A 25,101-nucleotide genomic window follows, 5' to 3' on the forward strand; every position below is an offset into this window, starting at 1 on the left:
TCTCCATTTAAATTATAACCTATCCAGTAATGAATGAAATGGAAACACGTTTTTCATGCGTACAAGTTTTCAGATGTTGTTTTAGATAATTTATACACGAGTAGAATCATACTGTATCTATCTGTTACAATAATTTATTTAAAAAGCTTACCAAGCGCGTAAAGGTGACGGTGCAGGTTGCCGCAATTGTAATCGCACTTCCCCGAGGAAAACAGGTGTCGCTGAGTCATGCCACACGGAAACCCTCGCTTCGCACGCTACACCCGGCTGCAATTGTAAAATAAAATCAACATTATTCCGAATAATAGTTTCTACAAATCTGCAATTTTTTTTTAATACAACATAGAATAGCAAACAAGTTGACGGCCCACCTGATGAAAAGTGGTAACTGTCGCCTATAGACATGTGCAGTACCACGAACATAACAAGAATATACTGTTTCACCCATGATACCCCATATGCGTTGCCATTCCTGAGGACTAAAGTGTTATTCCTCTGTACCCTGTAAATTCACTACCATATCCCTATCTTCAAACCGAAACACAGCTATTTCATTATTACTTTGTTTTATTATACTCACCGATTGAGATGCATCCTTGTCTTTTGGATCGGAATCCATTACGAGATCAAAACAGAAAAATTCATCAAATTGAGGGTTAACAGTCTTTTTTCTAGGTTTTGTGCGCTTTTCTACTCTTCGCCCGTTCGAGTACAACAACGTGACGAGAGCGAACGGGTCGCACTGTCCATTCTTTGTGGTGAGTTCAGAACATTCCAGCACTCTGAGTCGCAAGGTATCTGGTCCGACGCGCGCTGCGCAATGTCTCTCTGGGTCCGACCAATAGTCGACGGCGGTGGGTGTGGGAGTGTCCGATTCGGACATCGTATGTATATGAGGTTTCGTCCGTGTGCCCCACTGAGCTCGATCTTTCAAACTCTCTGAGCGCGACAGTGTCAGTGTAGGTTCTGTTGCCACAGCACTGAGAAGTTTTTTACTCGTAGAACTCGAGCACGAGCCAAACCTCATGCTCTCTTTACAGTATTCTGATATACGGACGAAATTTTTTCCTTTGGTCTTCGACGAGCTGTTGTCGGCAGCCGGGTCAGGATCAGGGGGTTTTGGCTCCATTCGTAACCGTTTTCTCGAATCTTCAAGGGAGAGCTCAATATATGCTTTCCCCTGCACTTCAGAGTCTGCATCGACCGGCCGCAGTGCGAACCAGTGGTCTTTATTGTTATATCTGTGTAGATCTTCTCTTTTAATGGCCACCTTACCCAGCACTTTGTCCTGTTTGAGGTGTTTGTCACGGTCAAACACGTATATTGACAAGTATCGAAATCTTCGGGGCACCTCAAATTGGAACTCCTCGCCGAAAAATGGACTGTAACAAATTAAAACATTTATATAGTTTTCAAAATTGATATTGTTGTGGCATATCGTTCAATATAACACAAATCTCATGGAATACTGTCTCGTGTTTATTTAAAATTATGGCTTAAGCACGAAGTGAGCTAGACTATTGGCTAGGTAGCTGGACGCTATTGTTAGAATGATCATCATCAAGGAATAATTCATTGACCAATATCATTGGATTGATGTAATCTGACATAATGATATAAAATCGTAATGCACTTGTAATACGGACGAAGTCTCCTACTTCGTCCGTATCCTTATTCATAGCTTTTAGAAAAATATAAAAACATGTGTTCCTTGGCTACCTGGTTGCCAAGAATATTGTGGTAAAACCTTTATTACTTACTGGTTTCGACAAATACAATAGATGATTGACCTTATGAGATTAATGATAGATGATGATGAGATGATATTATCTTGCGAATCGGGTCAATAAACTACGAGACCACCGTGCTCTTAATTCAAAAATATGCAAATATTATTAGAATTCAATAGAGTTTAACATACGTAAGTACCTAAAATCAAATTTAGCATTCTAAGTAATTTTAATTCTGATGGGCATATTCAAACAAATTAAATGTAGATATTAAATTTTTTTACTATAAACTTCAGCAAATTACTTTCATTTCAGAAGAAATCTAAGAAAATCTTGCACAATGGACAGCAATTACTTAAGATTAATGGAATTACCCAGATAAAACATACTGGTATGTATTTAATTCCAAGAAAAGCGTTTAAAAAGAGATTGTTTGCTATCTGTGGTTGATTAGTATAATAAAAATCTATTAAAGCAGGATTCGAATAGTTAGTATAAAGATTAATTAAATGTTATTACGTTGAACGTGGTTTTATTGTTCATTTGTACTAAACAAAACAAGATATTCGCGAACAGTAATTGAGAATATTGCGATTTTATATGAGAAAAGGTGGGTGTGAGTGTATTTAACGTAGGAAGAAGTTTGTAGGTAGCTTGTGAACGGGCACTGTAATTACATAATGTATACTAGCTTGTGCAATTATTGTAATATATTTACATTCCTAGAGGAGAAAATTTTCTTACATGTCACCACGCCAGTTAATTTATGGCTTATGGGAACCTTAATCTTCAGAGGCGGCCAAGAATGTATCGTATAAATGTTACAGTATTCTGTGGTATTCAAATCATAAACTATCATTTTGTTTTTATATGTTTTTCTTTTTATTCTAAATTCAAAGTAAAATAGTAATGTTATTATATAATTGTGTAATCTTCATTATTATGTTGTTTTGTTATATGTAATTTATATTATTTTTCTTAAAGAGCGATTGTATTTAACTAATGATATTATTTAAATGAAAAGTTTGTTTAGTGTATGTGTAAATAAATAAATAATATCGTTTTAGTTTTTATATATACAGGCTAGAAATGATAGAGGGTCTTACTGGATTATTCCTACCTAAACTGATGTTAAAACAAATTGCCAAATGTATATCATAAATGATAGACATTTGGCAATTTAGGAATGATCAATTGGGATCACTTATCTTTTTTACCCTGTATAAGTTGATTTTTTATCTTGAGTATCCAATCTATTAGATAGGCGAGTTAAATATTATTCCCAATTGGAGTGTATCTTTCGTCCAGTTTATATATATGTTTATCACACGTAATATTTACATATTAATATTTAAATTTAATCGTATAATATAAAGGGCTTATTATTGTTTTGTGTGGGATTTGTGTCGTGTGTCGGCGTGGCAGGCTGGCGTCGCATCCGGCACCGGCCGGTATTTATAAAACGGAGGCGGAACCGCCACCCGCGACCCGCCACTCACTGTGCCACAGTAGAGGAGCGTCGGCGCAGTATGTGCATGATGCATATCGTGACCATACTTCACGTTTTGTCCTGGACAGTCCCGATTTTTGGTGTCAGAGCTTTATATCAATGTCCCGTTATGAGAAAACCACGAAAAAATAATTTAACAAACGGCGAAAATTGTAAAGCGAATTGTTATCTTAATTAATAATTTGTGGGTATTAATAAAAATTATTCATTATTAGATTCTAATAAAGGTATTGTAAAATTATCACTATAAACCTATCATATGATTACATCATAATACTTTATTTTAAGCTTTTTAATTAAAAAAATCGATCTATTCCAGGCAAGTTAAGATTTTTATTTTTTTTAACAAACAAACCGACTTTTTATTATTTTTGTTAATACAAATAACTTTGACAAAAAATAATAAAAAAATAATTTATTAAAAAATATTATAAGCATTTTTATTAGGATGCTGAATTGATTTGACTAATCAGTTAAAACTATGTTTCATCTTTACATCAAGTTCATAATCAGATACTAACAACATCTTAATCTAAACCATTCATCATCGGTTGTGATTACTATAAACTCTGTAATGTACAAATTAAAATCAAAAAAATTTGGAACATCTATCAGCTCGCACTTGGCGGATGTTTCAAAATAAGTAGGACAAAAGCCATACCAGCCGTACGTCTACCCGTGGCCGCAATAAGCGGGCAAGGAGCATAAAATAGCGCGTAATGCAAGAAACCAGAGCATTGCACTTAAGACTGACGGTGGCAGGTCGTAGCCCATTCCGGCGCAGGCGCAGGCACGCAGCCGATCATCATTTTACGCGCCACGAGGTTCCGGGACCAATTTATCACTTAAAAGCTTCCGTTGCAGCGCCACTACAAATTTATGGACTGTTTTTTATGACGTCTTCAAACTGAATTAAATCCTTCTGGAAACAATTTTAAGGCGGCTACACTACTCAACACGTTAAATATAAATGTTTCACATTTTATTTTTGAAATCTTTACTATTTATAACATTGAGTGAAACTCGAACTTATAGGATATAATATTTTGAATATCTTCTACATATAAAAGTAGAAACTGATGGACTGATTTTCGAACAGCCGAAACCACTGGTTTTAGAAAAAAAAAATTAAACACTAATAAAAGATTCGTATAAGCAAAGCTACTGGAATTAGCTACGTTCCTTTTTTTATATGGAACATTAAAATAAGTATAAACGTTATTTGATTCGATGACGTACTAAATACTTATTTAGTTTGTAAAGCTTGCACAATTACTAGCTATATTTAAACAGCAGAACGTTTGGCCAGTACTCGTTCGAATGTAAGTGGTACTGATAAGGTATCGCAAGACAAAGAACCCATTATGTTAACTCGTTTGACAAGTGACGTGACATTTCCTTCGATATCCACCACAGTGTTCTCACCTTTTGGGTCACAAATCATTATCGCTTCCGCTCGTTAATGAATATAGCACCCTATCATAAAGATTCTTAGACTTAAATCATTGATGTAAGTTTAGAAATAAGTTTTACATTCCTGTCTTATCATAATATAATAGGTATACCTATGATGTAAAGAGAAGATGAGGACAACAAGTCTATACTAAAGTGGCCTTAATGGTTGCCTATCGCCAAATGCTGGTGCTAGCAGTTTGGCGTTAGGCGTATGTATGGCTAGGTTTCAGTTTGACAGGATACAGCAGTGAATTAACTGGGTACGAAACTATGGTGGAATAAAACCATAAGTGGTACAGTGATGTGATTATGTGAATGTGTGTGCCTATAGGCAATGATTATCATCATCACTTTCTGAGTCATGATCGTGAGCTCGATTGTAATTCTAATATATAAAAAAAAAAGTTTCGATAAAAAAACTAACTAATCCACCATGGCATTTATAAATTCTTATTATACATTTATATAATGTTGTTTAGGAGTCATAAAGGTTGCTATTTGATCGACAGAGTCCAAGATCTGTATGACATACTTTGTGATTTCTACGCTAATGCTTAGTATAGGTAGTTTCCCACACCTTGTTAAAGGGAAACTGAATTCATTATTCGAGTGCAGCGGTGTCTCATTCATTGGAAAAAGTGAATGGTGAGGGAGTGAGGGGGTGTAGCGGAAGGGACGTTCCGCGCGGGCGAACGCGTGCCGGATACGCATCCGGGACGCGGCGCGCCACACCGCCCTCCCGGCTCCCTTACACCACGGTGACGCTTCCCCAAAATTTACAATTTCCAAATGCGAACGTAAATATAAAAACAATTTATTCCCCAAAAAAATTAAGAGCCAAGCGGTGTAAGTACTTATATGAAAACAAAGCGTTACCGTAGTCTATATTACTTGCGTTAAGGATACAAAAGTTATTTATTGAAAGAAATACCCTGCACGCTTTAAATCCTTCCAAAAATATCATCCGTGATGGTGTTTTTGTTAATTTTCTAAACCTTTAGCTACACATATTTTATGTAAGAACTTCGCGCAAAAGTAACTAAAAAACAGCAGGAGTGACCATAATTTGTTAAAAATAAAAGTACTTTATTGTACCTTATATACTTACAACATACAGGCGAAAGTAATTTAACAAAAATAATTTCTTTCCAAAGGAACAATTTGCACGTGAAAGCACCGGAAGTATTACCTTGTACTGAATAATGTTGTTGCGCCTGCGCAGCTGTGCCGACACATTTATATATTGTCTCGAAGAAAGTGATATATTATAATGTAATCGGTATGTTTGTTATTATGCAAAGTATTAAAATAAAAGTATTGAAAACCGGCAAGGTTTCTAATAATAAAAACCAAGTAATACTTAAAATACACGATAACATTTTTAGATAATAAAAATAGTGTTTACTGACAAGTCCGGACAAAATGATAAATATATTTATCAATAAATATAAAGAAGGATGTCAATAAAAGGTGATTTGTGCGTAAAATTAATGAATACGTAAGAGAGATAACGAACGCTATCAAAGCGTACCCCATGTGGAAATTATAGATAAGCGTTGTTCGGTTAAGCGTTATGATTGGCAATAATATACCGTTGGCGTAGGTGGAGAATTAAACAACTCTTAACTATTAACTTTGTAATTTCGAATTAATTGCGATTATTTATTTTTTAAAACTTATTTATTTTATTAACTGTCATTTTGCGGAAGTCCGTATCACTGGGTATTAAAGAATTAAACAAAATAATTCTAATTAACTTTCCAGTTATTAATTATTAATTGTTTTTCATGGCTTTACCTGCGTGAATCAATATACCATATAAACTATTTTATGTGTTAAAGGTAACTTATCCGAACACTAAATTTCATTAAAATCCGTACATTTGTTTAACTATGGTTGAATAACAAACATGCAAATATCCTTACAATGTTATACATTTATAATATTAATAGAATGATAAACAAAGAAGCAAAACCTAAGTTATTTCGAAACATTATAGTTTATTTTTATTTAATTGAATATCTTACTTAATTTTCTACCCATGCTGACGATACACGTATCTTTTTCACTATCAACAATTTCTGTAATTAGAAATAATAATAACAGTAACAACTGGGCGATATACTAGTTAAGATATGCAAATGATGGGAAGCATAAAATAGAACGATCGTCGAAATGAACGAGGCAGCGGCAACGCAATGCTGATAGTGTACAATAGGGCTAATTATTTTTAATTCAACGCGCCAATAGTTGGGCCGTCCAGCCATTCACAAAGTAGGTACTCATAAACCTTGACCCAGTAAATTTGTTAGACTAGCGTAAATGTGTCGACGGGCGACGAGCCGTTCCCACTCGGGCCCGGTGCCGCCGGAAGTGCTCCCGGACATGGGCAACAAACGGTTCGTTATTGTGTCAATCATAAAATAAACGGTAAAAAATGTTTGCTCAGTAAACGAAAAGGGTCCGAAATCAGTACGGTAAACTAACTCAAGGACGCACTATGTATCCACGTACCGTTAAAGCACTTACAATTTATTGGGCAGTATGATATGCGGGAATACCGAGATGCATAACATATTATAAATAGTTTTCCATAACACTCCAGTACCTTTTTTAGAAATTAACACAACCTTTGAGGAATGTAGGATTATTATCTGTGAAATTATCTGAGATGGATGACACAAATTAGATTACCTACTTTACAAACATTCACATGAGTGTAAACCGACTCAATAGTGCCTATTGTTGATATACTGATATCACCATTGTTATATTATTATAGCTTAGGTATTTCATAGCGTTACAACATTTCATGTCATAATCAAACTTGAAATAAGAAAAAATAAGTAAAGTAAAGTAACACATAATATCTAAAGAACAAAAGTAAAATTAAAGGCGACAAGAAAGAAAATCAGAGGAAAATAACAGTTATTTTTTTGTAACAAATGTTACATAAAAATATCACACGTGCCTAAAAACCAGATAATATGAATTTCACATTAGTACAAAAGCGACAAGTGAAAAATAGTTTCATTCATTTCAAGATTCACTCGGATGGGTGTTTATAGTTCAATTTGGTGTATGTGATGGAGATAGAGTCAAAATATTGATGTTATAAATTGAGCTACTTTTAACCAAGTTAAAAGTTTACAAAGTTACAAGTTCTGACTAGCAACATCAGCATTCTTTATTTTAATGTAACATAAAGCAATTAAGATATTTCGAGACATTTTTCAAAATTTTACTCTCATAATTTTAATTTTTTATTTTACTCTCGACTAACACGCCTATAACAACCAAAGATTATTGCCTTACTTGAGAGTTCTCTCCATGGTGGATGTGCGAAATATCTCCTCCTGGTCAAGCGACAGCACGCAGTAGATGTCGCGATGGCACGCCGCGCCATGGCTGCGACCTGGCAGGTTTTTTGCTTCACCTGAAACAACGATAACGAAAATCTTTACAAGAACTGAGATAGGGCCACTTTGTCCTTATTCAAAAATATCGTTTTATAGCCTGACAGGATATTCTATAAATGTTGACAATTTTAAAGTTATTTTCCAAGTGGACTTGACTCTTGAAAATTGGTACATATTTATTGTCGTTTGGTCCCAGCATAAAATAGGTCATCCCTTTTTTCCTGTAGGTGTCGTAAGAAGCAATTAAGGGAAGATAATGTTCAAGGTATGGGCAGCAGCGTCCCTCTTAAAACATTACCAAGGCCTACTAAATGCGGTTGCCAATCCTCTTGCCAAGCGTGGCAACTACTGTCAAACCCCACCAATAGAGAGAGGCCTATGTTTAGCAGTGGACAATTAACGACTGCTATTGTATGGTATGGTATGTATTCGGTGTCTCCGAATTTTCGAAAACAATCCAAACTATCGATCGCATATTGGGATAGACCATTCTGGGATGGGCACTATCCACCAGGCTCCACCCATATAATATGTCCGTCTGCAATTGCTGTATGTATTCCTATAATTAGCTGTCCTGTAACTTATCCTTGCAAAACCAAATAAAAAAATGTTTTGTTTATGTTCGTCAGCTTCCATAGGACTTTATTAATTGGTCATATTAACGTGTGAGTCATGAAAATTAGCGTCCTCAACTTTGAAAAATGTATACTGCTTTTCAGATTTAAGTGATATTAATGTTAATAATGCAAGTACAATAAAGTTTTATAAGTAATTTATATATAGGTACGTCTAAACAAGCTAATGGGTAAACTTACAAAGGGTCATTCCCTTATGAACATCGTGGCAAACACACAATTTCTCATATTGTTATTGTGAACATTAAGAAAGTGTTACACGCGAATGATAACTATCTTAACGTTATAATAAGCACGAGAGAGAAACTCGTTGATAATAAACTATGACAAACTACAGTGTACGGTCAATTGCACTGATAATTTCGTACTACTTTGTACAATTGTGAACTTTATATAATTGATGTTAAGAGTTTTATTAGTATAAAATCTAAAAATACATCTAGAGAATATGATACCACCGTAACAATAAGCCAGCGTAGATGAAGAACATGAGGTAATAAAAAGCTAATGATGCGCAACCTCACTACTGCTCGTTAGTCGGTTGGCTTGTCTCTGTATTCTACTTACGTACCTACGCAATAAAGATTGTCCGTTGTTTTGCGTCACTTACAAAGTATATTCAATTACATTTTAGTATACTATGCGTCAGGTTTGCCTATTATGTTAGAAGTCAGGCACGAATGCTGAGTAGGTATACAAATAGTCAATTATAACCGTCAATTCATTTCAATCTACTCAAAGTAAGCATTATCTATATTGTAATAAAATAGTAGAGGACCGAAAAGTCTGTTAGACGGACAAAGTCGCGGACGCAGCTAGTCATAAATGTTAAAAACTAGTGTAATGTTTCATCAGAATCGACTGACTGATTCATAGGATGGAGATACAGTTTAACCCTCTAATAATATAATTAATTAACAGAATTGATCGAGCGAATCATGAGTTACAGCTTGGCTCTGCATTCTAGTCGACTTTATACAATGAATGCCATTGTATAAAGTCACGTAGAATGTAGAGGTCATTGTTTATGGTAAGTACATACATAAGCAGACAGGTAAGGTTTCTTATAGGGCCTTAGGGGGTATAGTTACATTTACATTAAGTAACTGTTTTTCTTAATTACCGCAAGAGTGGGAAAATTACTATAATCTACTAGTACATGTATTAGGATGAATGTGATTATAATCTTTAGAGTACTTAAATATTACCACAATTATTCGGTTACTTCAAAACAATTATGTATAAAAAATTAATTTCTATTCAGCAAAATATGTATTATTCTTATTTACGAAACATAACCTTGAATGTGTAATTTATTTTTAATTAACATTAGTGAAACTTTCTTGACAGTAAAATGTTCCGCAATGAGACAAGCGTTGCTTCAATTGAGCGGGCGAAACAGTAGTATGATTAAGTATAGCGTGGCCATCCAATTATTGCCAGTTACACGTTATCATGCCTATTACAGGAGTAAAATAATGACACACATAAAAGGGGCACTGGTTGTGTAACATAACGACCTCGTTGGATATCACTATATACGGAAAGGCAAGGTGAGTTGGCCATCGGCGGCTCGGCGGCCCATAACTGACTCCTGCCTTCTTTGCTGACACTGCCCAGTCACCCAGCCCGGCCTATAATATTCGCCAAGCCCCTGGCCTTAATAACATCAGTGCGTAATGAGAACGAATACATGTAGTATGAACGTACTATCCTGTGATAGAAACAGTAAGTCCATTTAATAATTTTTTTGGTCATTAGGAGATATACAATTGTAATAAAAGTAAAATATTGTAAATATTTCACATTATTTATTGAAGTACTTAAATACCTTCATAGAAATGTGATTAAAATAAATTGAGAATTTCCCAGCTTACTGTAATTACTCAGGTTCATCATTAAACAAAATTTATTAGCCGCTATTCCTAATTAAAACTGACGAGTGTGAAAACATTCTAATGAATTCAATATCAATGCAAATTTCACGACAACCATTTGATATCCTATCATTCTATGACACACACTTTAATTATCTAGAAGCCCATTTGGTCATGTTTTCCAAATACGGTGGGTAACATGATCTCGCGTTATATTATTTCGGTAAAATGATCCAATGGCGTGTGCATTTTAGCTTTCACCTTTTTTTTGTAATATAAATAAAATAATTAATTACTTGTTATTGCGTACAAGAATAATTACGAGGAATTTAAATGATGATAAGCTATGGCGAGATTGTGGTGGCGATTGTTGGGCCTCTAAACAAAGGAGAGACCTTCCGTCGGCCGCGCACTCCCACAAATTCGTTGTAATTGGACTGAGAGAAACTTGCAACAAACTGTACATAATTGCTGATGCAAAAACAACCGTCATCATCATCAACACGACAGTAACACACGCCATCGAAGTGGATCGTGGGAGTGAAACGGGAACCTTTGAATCAGCCACTGAGGAAACTAGTACCTACGTACTCACTATTTAGTCACAATAGCTGTCATTACGATGTTTCCACACTATGCGTAGTGCGATTGTTTCGAAATCGAGAGTACGTGGTCGAGCCTCGAGCTGGCCGTATTGTCACAGATTACTCTGTGGTATTATTGTTCAACACAGCTTATAGATAAGTACCTATTTCTTCGTAGATAAAAGTTAATATGTTAAGTAATTAGGGGGTAGCCAAAGCAGTATGTACCTACTTCTTTGGTAACCGAAAAGTTTACTTTTACTTTCTTATATTTTGCTGAATATACTCGAGAATTACTCTTTTTTAAATTCCAAGATCAGGATTTTTAATTTGTCGTCCCTAACTTTTTACCATCATTAACCAATTGTGCAGGACCACCGACAGCACAGGAAGCACTAAATTCCCGGACTTACGCAATGCGAACCCTATTATTTCTCACAATTCCCGGGAACTAACAGCTCATCCTATTATTTAATTCTGCGTATATGATCGTATACCGACAAAATTTAATGAGATAAAGTACGTTTGCGTAAAAGTTCAAATTAATAGTAATATCCTTAAATAATTCAGATACCTCAAATATAAATTACCACAAACAAAACAACTATAAATTATACTTAATATTGTAAGCATTTTTTTAACCCTTCTCGTCCTAGGAACTTTATTATTTTAGGGTTGTCCTTTGGTACTACATGTCTTTGCTTTTCGATATAGCTTCTTATACAGTTAATCCAGAGGAGAGGTCCTTTTGATAACTGTAATGTCAAATATAGTCAATTTATTGAGCAAAAATCTGCGTATTGCAAAGCTGTCTACTTGTGGACGCTACATCTCGCATTCTAAATTCAAATATGTTCAATATTAGGTATATATGTCCATGAAAAACGAAATGTTGTTTTATTATAATTAAAGTTGCTGTTTTTTTGCTGATCAAAATTTATTGTTTAAAACAATGTGGCCACGTATCATAAAAAGAATGATATAGAGTGCCACAAATTAATAACACAATATTTATAAAGTCATACGTTAGCCAACAAATTCTCCTGAATACAAACAACCTACGTAGGTTGGGCTCGGCAATATCTAGGTTCTGATTCTCACCCACATTGGACATTGTCGGTTGTTCCGTGGGTACCTATATTGCGAAAACCAGTTGACTTGTTCGTTTTTGTCAAACCACAGACGTATATTTTGCAATAGCAATGCTGAGGATTTTCACTCAATATGCAGTATGTTAATTAACAAAGCCGATTCCTAAAAACTAGTGTTAATGTTTAAGAATAATGGTCTCAAAATTTTTCTTTACCTAGAAAAATTCTTTATAACCAAAAACAAAAAAACTATAAAAATATTTATACTCTGAGAACCTCTTAATAAATACTATCACTGCTTTTAAGACATGTATTTCGTTAAATATACTACTTATAATACTGTAGAGAATAACAAAAATAGACAAAGTATAATGAAATTCATGAAAATTATTCTATCAGCCGTCAACTGTCCACTGTCGAACATAGTCCTTCCCCCGTAAGAGGAGCTTTGACAGTAGTTGCGACGCTTGGCAGGTGGATTGGCAATCGCAGTTAGTCTTTGATGATATTTTGTAGTATATTAATTAATAGTACACCACTCGTAGCCCAGTGGTATACTAATTACTCCAACACAGACCTCAGAGATCATGAGTTCAAATATAGCTGACACTAATAATTTGTCAATTTTAATTTTCGACTAACTCTCCGGTGATGAAAAATACTTTTAATAAACCAAACTAATTAGTGGTTGGGATAAGCTTGCCTGGATTCTTGGAATCTAATATGTTTAACCATGACAAGTGTTACGTTCCTAACAAAGGTAACATAGATACTATATCGACAAATGTTTTTGATTACTTTAGTTAGATGCTCAGTACTGTCATTCTTGACGGAATGGTAAGCTTATTTATATATATATATATATATATATATATATATATATATATATATATATATATATATATATATATATTATTTTTTATAAGACAATTGAAAGCCAATTAAAGGAAAGGAATGTACTTCCTGAGAAAAACTAAAGCTTATTTATATGTTTTTCTTTTAATTATTTAACGAGACAGATGATTGAAAGCCAATTATTTTATATCGTCCGATTCAGTACCTTCTATTTAAGATACTTATTGCGACAGTACGTAGAAAGTATCAAGGGATTGATGCCATACGGTAAAGGTTACGCAGCTTTCTCGAGATTGTCGATCACACAATGGTAAACGCCCGCGCCACATCCGCGTCCCTCCGCCCGTTGCGTACACCATGTACCTATTCATAGTATACCCAAAAAATCTTGAACCCAACCCGACCCCAAATAATGCTGGGATTGAAGGTTGGAAGTAGACGAATTAAAGAATTAACATCATTCATTGATTGTAATTATGTTTTCTCTTACGATAAATTATAGACTAGCCTCGGCTTCGAATGGGCAAAAATCGTACATCGTACAACCAATTGATGTGTACAATTGGTTTCAAAATCTTTTGCATGGTATAGAAAAAATAAGCGGAGGTAGATATTTTGTTTTATACAACCTATTGAGAGATCTGGCAAAATAAGAAAACATTTTGCAGAGATTTCATTCGTAATATTCCTAATATAATTATTAATAACAGAATAATTATTAAAGTTTAACAGAATAATTTTGAGTTATTCTCGTATAGTGTATTGGTTTAAGTTGCTACTTACATACAATTATAATTGTACAATTTTATAAACGTAACATATTTCAATATGGAAATATTACAATTAAAAAGAAAAATAAAAAAAAAAAAAACATTTTCAACGGTACACAAAACATTTTAAATTAGGTTTGTTAAATAATAAAAATAAAAACATGAAAAGTTATTATCCCAGACCTAAAAGAAATCTATTTTTATTTATTTATTTTATTTGTAATATTTACTCTGCTTAGCCTGTAAGTAAATCGAGCGAGCACATAAAATTAAATTTAAATTCAAGATACAGTAGGTATGGATTTATAAAATATTTTAAACAAAACCATACTAATGTAAAACCACGGAAATTTAGACGCGCGTCGCGACGCAATAACAAACAACATTGCTGTTAATCTTATCATTGGTTATCACAATAGTGATAGCGAAAGATGAGTTTTGAATGGAAATATTATTATATTTCAAATGCACGTGTGGCGTTACCATCGCAGTGATAACGGTGACGATAAACGAACGCGTTTTTTCATTAACGGAACGCGGAGTTTCCATGAATGGGTGCGCTGAATGGAAAACGCTCGGCTTTGCCCCATTCACCGAGCGGCGCGACGCCTTGTTGATAAAGCTTACAGCGAACGACGCCCGCCGCCACACTACATTCGCCGTTCATCACCTGTCCTTGTAGCAATACTAATATAGACTCTCTGAATCATTCATTTTATATGCTCTAGACACTTTATAGTTGGTACCAAATTAACAGGTGACCTGTGTTACTCTGTTAGCGTAACGTTGAAAACATGGCTACATTATTGCGAGCGTTCAATAATAGTTATGTTATTATTAACACGTAATATTAGGCCTGTCATTATTGTTACGTACTTATACTCCGTTTATGGTGATGTTACAGCCAGCAAGTAGGTCATTAGTAATTAGGAAACAATGTATACATGTATATAAATAAATGTATGATGTATACATATTAACATTTTATTAACAATATTGTACATACATGTTTGTTTAATGAATAATTTTATAACCATATATAAAACGTTTTAATTCAACAGCATAACTTAATATTACAATGCTTACTAATATTACGAATGTGAAAGAGAGTTTGTCTGTTACCTACTAACACTTTTTGACTGACGGCTTAACTAATCACTATGAAATTTGGTATACATGTATTATAGGAGATGGAGAAGGATATAGGTTACTTTTTATCCCGGTTAATAAACATACCTAGGCCACGCGGACGAAATAGCGGGTAAAAGCTAGTATGAACATAAATCACAATAGATAGGATAGAAAATCTATGCATTGATAATATTATAAGTGAATATGATAAGATCTTGCTCAGTAACATCACGCATATAAATTATGAAATTTAATTTTAATCTAACATTCAAAACCTATAACTATTACCTATACGATAATTCTATTCTATTTTGTAACGTAATGTAGATAACGCAAATTCTTAACAGCAATGAATATTATTAAAACATATTGTGGAAATTAGGATTAGTAACCTAAAAAAATATTGTATTGAACTATCAATGAAACAAGAACAAAAAGTACTGTGTTGCGAGATTTAGCACTTTTCAACCAGTTTCAAAAAGAAGCAAGATCTCATTTCAGATGTATTTTTTAGTTTGTTACCTCATAACTCCGTCAGTTGTTAACCGATTTGGAAAATTCTTTTTTATCTGAAAGAATATACTTACAGATTGGGCCCATAGAAATTTTATCAAAATAGCTACTGTAGTTTAGTTTTTAAAACAAAGTAACTGGTTTCGCCACAATTGAAGTCGGTTTTTTTTTGGGAATACAATCTAAATTATTTACATTTTATGTTTGTGGCGGGATTAGATTTTTACTCTGTCACGTTGAATAATGAAATGTCATGATTAAAAACGAGAAGTTTTTGTCGATACATTACGAGTACAATGAAAGTACTTTAAATTAGAAGTCGGAAACGTGTGTCTAAAAGTAGATTTAGGTTTTTTCCGCAAAGAAAAACTGCAGCTTCAAATCACGACAAAATTAATACAGAATCAACAAGGTAGTAACATCTATGGACTGCAAATAGACTTCTCAAAATCTATTCATAATTATAAAAAATACAGACTAATTAAGGAAGGGTTCTCGGTTATAAAGAACCTTTACTTTTAAGTTGCTTAGAAATACAATCGCCTGACTGAAATAACATTTGAGAACCTGCACATTTTTCAGTTCTGTTAAAAAAAACAAAGACAGTAGTTACGTACCGGATTCATAATAGATACAAATCAATGAATGCGGCGTCAGTTGGTGCGGTACCGGAAAGTGTCAATGCCACAAGCGGCAACCACGGTCCATTGGCGTTACGAGAACAATGTACACTCATAATGAGACACCGTGTCGTGTGCCACTTCTACGTAATGTTTAGCACTCGACTGGAATACCAGGCTGCACATTCGACACATTTCCTCAATTAAATATGTATCAAAAGCGACAACAAAGAACATATTTTATTAGTTTTGTTTATTATAATTTAGCAGTTGCATATGAACTGGGAATAGCTCTTGTAAGAATGAAAAGCATACCTCGTTCGTACAATATGATCTTTGTGTACAAAATTTCATTAAAATCTGTCCAGCCGTTTATGCGACTAACATATAAATTTTTCTACAAATATTCTATGGGTATATAAACATTTATGATGTATGTTTTGTTAGTATGTTTTTAACATATCTTGTAGGACAGGAAGTATTTACTTATCGTATATATACCTACCTACATAATAACAGTTATTAGATAGTAAAATTAGTTTAATCTAGAGAATTAGTGTAATTCTTAATTCCTAGATAGTAAATATAATTAATAAATATTTTGTTAAGTTTGAAGAGGACAGTTTAAATCAAGGAATTTTATTTCTATGCGTTCAGTAACACAAGTTTCACATTTATTATTATAGTAAAAGGATTGTTTTTTATCTGCTAATGACAACGTTTAGTGATAATAATTTAGGCAAAAAAGAAACCAGCCAATCTTCAATTTTGACAAATGAATTTAGGATCTACATGGAATAAACTCTTTCGATATATAAACTAAAAATAAAAACCTATTCAAAATAGGTAAAGATACATACAATAAACAAAGAAGATATGACGAAATATACACGCAATAAACACAGATTTTGAACCTTATTCTTTTTACAGTCGCAAATAGTATATGTTTGACAATTAAGCAAATAGAATTGTGGCAGGTTCTCGTTTCGACTCATACAGACAGTGCATAACGAGTAATGGGAATCAATTAGCGAGCACCCGATTCGATGTGTTGACTAAGTGATGGTAAGAACAAAGGTGCGTGGTATAGATAGATAAGGCATAGCCGACGGAAGTTACCATAAGCATCGAGCGAAGTCATTTAGCTGCGACGCAACCGACACGACGGGCGCCATCCTAGGTGCAATTACTGATATGCAACGTAACTACATACACATTATTATGCATATGACATTACCAAACTTAATTAATTTGCGTACTACAATAATTGCGTAAATACAGCAGTGCGAGATTGAGACGGTTTGGAAGTGTTGGTCTAAAAATGATGGCTGGCACGCCACGTTGTTTAGGGCATGTCAGATGAAAGATTGGTAAAACGGAATATACAATAAAAAGGATGCAGATGCTGACTGCGTGCCTATTGTGTTATAACGCCCATCCCAGGCTCAGAAGCAGAACTTTAAGCTTTGGGCAAAGATGTATTCAAAACTATATTATGTGCTTTCTTTAAAAATGGAATATAATTTTAACTATGCCAGTGCGCACAAGACGAACTATGAAAACAGACGAAGCGATGTATTTGTAAGTGTAAAGATAAAAGTTTTTAAATAGCGAGTTCTGTCTGCCTAATTCGCAAATGATTTGGTGGTGATAAAAAGATAATATTGCCACTTCTTTTTTAAAGAAAATTAGAATAGTAAAAAGTAAACAGGTTGAATGCCCACCCCAATAACAGATGCAAATCCTTTAGCTATGAGCAAGACATTTCTAAAAGTACATATTGTGTGCCTTTTTAAAGGGGCCAGGCCTCCCTGGCTTAATTATGCTAATACATAAGATACAAGTATGAGGTAAACGCTTTAGCGGATTTTAGTAAACTGTCGGTGGTGGGAGAGATGACAGTATAAAATAAATATGATATCCATAAACTAACAAAACATCACTTTTAAAAGTCTAGTTTTTGTGTTTTTATTATGTTCACTTGTATTATAATTTCATACAAAATTTACAATTGATATAATTTTCATTCTTTGTAATTACCATCATAAAATCACATCTAATTATAGATTGTTATATATTAATAAAAAATAAATAAAAATACCCAATACATATATACTTATTTACTTTACCTAAAATAATGACCAAATTAAAAAAAAAATGTTTGTAATGCATACTTATTTCTTGTAAGTTAAAAACGGCTTAAAATTTTTGGTTATGACGTAATTAAACATTTATATATTATTTATAGCCCGCACTAATGACGAAAACAGATTTGTGTAAAAAACATTTAATAATATTATTGAATTTTTATAATAAGCTTTAATTAAAATTACTAAAGCAAAATAACAAAACATTTATGTTTCAATCAGGAAAATTTAGTTTATTATAATGACATCTCAGTATGCAGTACCCAATGATACTATGTGTTAGATATTTTATTCAATAAGGATAAATTTATATTATACTAGCGACCCGCCCTGACTTCGCACGGGTGCAATATTTGTTTGTGTACCTTTTAAAATGTTCAACACATTTTAGTAGGCTGGTATTTTGGCATGTTTGAAAGTACTATACTAATGTTCTCTAAGATTTTAAAATAAACAGTTTGTAAAATTTATTTTACTTTTAACATAAAAACCATATTTTTGGCTACGATATGAAACTTAAATAAATGATGTCGCGGACTTTTTTTTTAAAGATAAAAGGAATTAATATTTTTGCTATATATTTTATTCTTTAATTTCAATCCGCATTGCACGCCATTTGATTTAGATTTTAATTAGGTTAGATTGAAAGTACGGAAACGTGTGTCTAATTATTATAGAATTTTTGCAAACGTCAATTACATTTATTGTGATTAATTATTGAAATCATATATTTATCAAAATAAAAAGTAGTCTATAGCACTCAAGCATATATATATATATATATATATATATATATATATATATATATATATATATATATATATATATATATATATATATATATATATGTATTTATGTTACTGTATTTCACTTGAATTATTCACTTGTCATTGTATATTTTTATTTATGGTGCAATAAAGAGTTAAATAAATAAATATACCTTTCTAATAGTGAAAGAGTTTTCAAAATCGGATTAGTAGTACCAGAGATTACTCCGAACATCCAAACTCACAAACTTGACATATTTATATTACTATAGATTCATGTTAATTGAGTATAATGACTTTAGACAAAGAACATTAAATGTTTATTTAAACAAATTAATAATAAAATTGCAATTAGGCAGTTATTATTATTGTATTCAGCAGCACACTGCATAATGTCTTATTTATTACCCATTTAACAAATTGTGTACCGGTGCATTAATAACAACATTTTTAAATTTGTAATTGGATGTTCTTTTTTCTAATTAATTTTCATAATAATACTTTAGCAATATTTGCTTCAAAAATAACGGTGAACGAATATGACCATGATGGAATGATCGCATATTTCTTTTTTATATCACTGACGTGGTAAACAGGTATACCGGCCCACCTAATGGTAAGCGGTTAACGTAGCCTATGAACGCGTGCGATACCAGAGATATTTCGCGCGCGTTGCTTTTCCTAAAGAAACCTCTTTACGCCGTTTTTTAAGAACCTTTATGCTTTAGTCTCTTGGGAAAACATTCCATTTTTTATTCCAATGAGTAGCTATCATTATGGTAGCAATAACTAGAGGAAACGTTAGCAATTTGCAATTGTACTCTTTATTTGAGGACTTGTATACTTTATTTTAAATTAAGTAATTTTAAAATTATTCCAAGTAGAACAATATACATATCTCCACACCTCATTGAATGGGGCTCAAATCCCTGGAGAAAAACCGAATGCCAAAGGTCTCTATCAATGATAATGTCTTGCTTGATACAAGATTTGTCTCATGTACACAGGCTGGTACACCTACGATAAGTTTATTATTGTTGTTTTCATTACGATCAATCCGATCACGATAAACTATATATGAATTCAAAGAACACTTATAGTACTATTTCAACTGATAGTTTGCAGTTATTTTAGTACAGCATAATATGTAATACTGTAAAATTATATTTGACGATAGCGCTGACAAGCGGAGCGGTCGGCGGAGGCGAAGGGTCGCAGGTCGTGCTCCGGAAGACGTGGTACACTGTTATCATAACAGACATACTTCGCTTTATCGATATAGATTTATGTGCCCAAGTTGTCATATAGTTTAATCAATCATTTAAGGTACACACATGTTCCCGGTATACACTTAGGAATTTAACCGAGATAGGACCTATATTAGTTCCGTTTATAACGCTCTTCTTAAAGAAGGATAAAATTCTCATATTTATTATAAAAATCAAATTAAAATAAATAAATACAAATATTTCGTCAGTTTTTGTACATATATGACATTTTCCACTCATGTCTGTGTGGTCCCAGCATAGAATAGGCCAACCCTTCCTTTGGGTGTCATAAGAGGCAATTAAAGGAACTTAATGGTAGAGGAAGGGACAGCAGCATCCCTCTTAAAACATCTCTAAAAGCGTAACGGTGGTTGCCGACCCGCCTGCTTTAGCAACTATTGGCTAAAGTCCCTTTATGGAGAAGACTTATGTTCAGCAGTAGACAGATAATGGCTAAAATTGATTATGACTTATGATATAATGCTTTCAAATTTTGCTTCTCTTGCTTTAACTCAACTATCTTGATTACCAACCAACTTTTAGCTTTATGATGCTTTCACTCTGGTTTGAAATACTTTATTAATTGTATAGTGTATTACTCTTAGAGGACATGAGTGGAAAATTTTTAACAATTTAAAAAAGTGTAATACATAAATAATATATTGTGTATAATATAAACAATAACAAGGGCAATATATCATGAGGCACTTATTATTTTTATAAAAAAATATTTCTATAATATGATTTGCACTTCTCTATTGTAGGGCACAGTCTTGTTGCCATTGTGGTAAACAAGTGGTAAAAGATCCCTATGTTTTGTAAACCAAATTTGAATGACTACTACTTTAAAACCATTTTGGCTCATGTTTACATACCAGTAATTAATCAAATATTAAACATACAATTTAGCATGTATTAGTGAAATTAAAATGTAGATTTGAATTAATATATTTTTAATATCTATGATTTTGTAATTATTAATCAAAGTTTTAGAGACACTATCCATTTTTACTAAACAGATAATATGATTGCAAATATATTTATCATATAAAATTATTAATTGTTGCTCATGATTTTTCTGAATTAGGATAAATAGGATAATATGTTCTATCTGTGTACTAAATTTAACTCACATCTACTTGAGAAATGAATAACGGAAATTTATTTATTATTTTGGGATATTTGAGTTTCTTATACATATCATTCATTACAGTCGACCAAGTGTGATTAAATAACAAACATCTATATATGTTTACTAACTTGTTTACACATTCATAATACTAGCTGTTTGACAGCAGCTTTTTCTGCAAAAATTAAAATTAACAGAAATCAATATATGTTCATATACAATATGGTTTATTTATATGTAATTTTATTCAGAGACGTCCAGCTGTTAAATGTTGTTGACAAAACAAACATTCTTAAAATATATTTTTTATAATTTTAGGATTCATAGGGTAGTAATTAAATGTGTATAAATTTTATTTGACAATAGTTGAGAATTGGTTAAATTTTATCTGATTAAGAACTTTTTCCAAATCATCTATTTTGCAATTTATTTAGAATAATGAAAATGAATAAATACTTATTGTTAATAAAATTTTGCTTCATAATGAAACAGTGAATTCAATTATAATAAAATAAATATAAGAGCAATATATCCAATCAATTGACAAAAGTATTTATATTGTCAGAAATGGTTCAAAATTGAGGAAAATATTATGTAAAATACATAAAAAAAAATACAAGTGAAATGTAAACCATGTTTTATTTGATGTTAATTAAAAAAAGAAAAAAAAAATCAATTATAAGGATATAATAAGGACTATTATTCATGCCTAAATATAAAAATATATTCTCAAAACAAATCAGATAAAATACAAAAAGAAAAAACAAGACCTCTCTGGCTACTTTATAAGGAACATGATATGATTATAATATTAAATATTATTTAGACATTATATTATATATATACTAAGCTGAAAGGATAAATATATTATTATATTATTAATGGAAATTGAATACCAGGATAATAATTAATACATACTTAAAGATAATTCAACAATTACATTTCATTAAGAATATACACAGATAAATTTAATTTCCCAAATAAATAAGTATTTATCTTATTATATTTCTAATGAGAATAATGAATGATTTAGAAAATTATCATATTTTTTTAATGGGAACAAATAAAAGGTACTGTCTACATTTTTTGCATTACTAAGTGATGGCTGCAAGAACTCTCGTAATTGCCACTTATAGTACGTAGATATCTAATCTATGATTTAGGCACGAGATTCATTGAATTCACAGCAATTCATTTTCATTCATAAACTGCGCGAGTTGTCAAAACAGCCAATGAAGACAACAAAGAAATTAGAAGAAACCTAAAACTTTCATAATATACATAATATTAATTACATTTGCTTAATTGCTCGTATGTAAACCCTAGCCAAATACGAATTTTATAGTGGTAGTCATTCAAATTTGGCTTACAAAATGCAGAATTCTTTTACCACCTGTTCACCACAATGACAACAAGACTAAGCCCGACAATAGAGGAATGCAAATCATATTAAAATAATATAAAGATCTTTCTGAGAATTAAATTTATTGCTGCTTCATGTAGAAATAATTAGAAAATATTACATACCGATCTTTATTTTTAATCTTTCTTCGACTCGCACTTTACGCGTATCGTCCGCCATGTTAAATCCATTACTATTTATCTCTTTCATCCGTTGTTATCTCTTTCGGAACGAGCTCGGCCGGCTTGCTTGTCCCGCCACTTCCGGAGTGTCGTAATGTTCTACTTGAGCCTGTTTTCAACAAGTTGACTCAGGAGTTCAGCTCCAATAAAGAGTAAGAACAAAATCCATTGATGTCCACATTTTCTAACGTTTTGAACACTTTAAACACTTTCCAAATCGAACAAATTCACCAATGCAATGCGCATGTGCTCGATACATGCACTTTACTATCAATGAATGAATGCACTTTTGATCTAACTACACAACCTTGATTTACAATTATACGAGGTAAGTTAATACTCGACACCTTTTACATTTATCAATAAAATTTAACATTATGAAATTTATGTTTGGCTAACGTATTATCAATAAAATATTTTCAAACGTTCTGTTCATTGATGAACAAAAAGTATGAATGGACAATTACGTCACGTCACGACTGCGCCTGCGCGACCGCGGATGTAAATGTAGGTATTGTAAGTCTGTGTGTGGATGGATGAAATAAATAAGTCACCTTTTAGACGGTCATTAGCAAACAAATACAAACAGTGTTGCCAGGGTTAATTAAAAAAATATGTTTAATAATCCTTTATAAACATAAATACATCACAGATATATATATATATATTTGTTCTCATGCAAATATAATTAGTAAAAAGAGGACGAAAAATACACCATCAGTTGCTATTTTTCTCAATTCATAGCAGGTTAGTGTATAAAAAATGTTTGATATGTCAATTATTGTCAATGACAAATTTTACAGTACTAGAATATATATTCGACACAGTTTATGTAGAAAGTATGCAAGCAGGTTGTATCTGAATTTGGTAGGATTATACGGCTGTATACATTTTCTATATACTAGCCTGCTATGAATTGACAACAATAAAACTTGATGGTGTATCTTTCATCCTCTTTTTATTAATTATATTTGTATAAGAAGAAAGGAGGCAAGGAATTACATACAAGGAATGATAAAATAAAATTATATTATTTTATCATTTCTTCTATGTAATTCCTTGTTCATAAACTTATTTATGAAAACTGAAACCTTTATACATAATGGCAACTCTTATTGGATTAAGAAGAGAACATGTTTAGTCTACAAAAATAGGAATCTAATATATCTTGACAGGGGGGAACGGGATTGTTAGCAATGGAGTTTGGCAGCCCCATTGCTAGCAATATGCCCTATTAGGTCGACCTCCACGTGGTTCCCCCTGGAAACCATCGTGTACAACTCTTGTAGAATTCGTCACGATGGACAAACTGACGAATGCAACTGCCATCCTTTACTGGTGCCCCGCCAGCATATCCTGATAGCACAGGCGGGGTTACCATTCCATTATCACCCATTAAAAAAAATATCTTGACAAACCTATTCCTTTTTCCTTATTCACCCCACATCTATTCCAAGATACCTCGAATTCAGTATAAATAGGGATTATACATATATTTCGCTATAAATAATTAACTAGTGCCTACTTTTTAAATTATTTTCTATTTAATCATATAGTTTAAATAACCGAAGATATTTGAAATCTGTAAAAATTATAAATATTCTAATAAAATGAAGAAATTCAATTGTATTCTCCATTCTATTCATCCCGTTTTACAGTACCGAAATAGAAAATAAATGAACGCAACCGTCAAGAAGTATTAATATTATATTAGAGAAACAATAATATGAAATAAATTGAATATTTATTTGTCGAAACACTTTTACATAGATAATTTACTCTACGAATTACACACTTTAGTATTTAGTCACAGTTCATAATAATATCATTAATGGACACCTTTATATCTAAAAACAATAAGATAAAATATACTTTTAAATTTTTTTAACTGCTAGGAACAAGACTTTTAAGTCAAAACAGTTGAATGGATTTTTTTCATAGTCTAGAATTATTTTAATGTGCTATTTCTTATACGGTCACAATTATTATTTATAGTCTATGTATCAAGCAATTTAA

General features: G+C 32.4%; 1 protein-coding gene across 3 annotated transcripts in view; it reads right to left on the bottom strand.

Annotated features, from left to right (window-relative positions):
* LOC113523023 (GTPase-activating protein) overlaps positions 1–23,603 on the bottom strand; it is a 37,177-nt gene extending 13,574 nt beyond the window's left edge. Inside the window, exons 1-4 of one of the 3 annotated variants that reach the window (XM_052897758.1) lie at positions 23,029–23,603; positions 8,011–8,131; positions 581–1,382; positions 152–267 (exon numbers count right to left, since the gene is read on the bottom strand). In XM_052897758.1, the coding sequence (XP_052753718.1) occupies positions 152–267; positions 581–1,382; positions 8,011–8,131; positions 23,029–23,113 (1,124 nt within the window). In that variant the 5' untranslated portion in view covers positions 23,114–23,603. Of the gene's footprint in view, positions 1–151; positions 268–580; positions 1,383–3,901; positions 4,056–5,884; positions 6,019–8,010; positions 8,132–23,028 lie in introns of those variants that run through there. The other 2 variants (XM_052897759.1, XM_052897760.1) reach the window with 2 other exon arrangements.
* Positions 23,604–25,101: the final 1,498 nt, after the last annotated feature.

Source organism: Galleria mellonella, unplaced genomic scaffold (assembly GCF_026898425.1).
Source record: "Galleria mellonella isolate WM207_F2 unplaced genomic scaffold, CSIRO_AGI_GalMel_v1 utg38, whole genome shotgun sequence".
Classification (NCBI taxonomy): domain Eukaryota; kingdom Metazoa; phylum Arthropoda; class Insecta; order Lepidoptera; family Pyralidae; genus Galleria; species Galleria mellonella.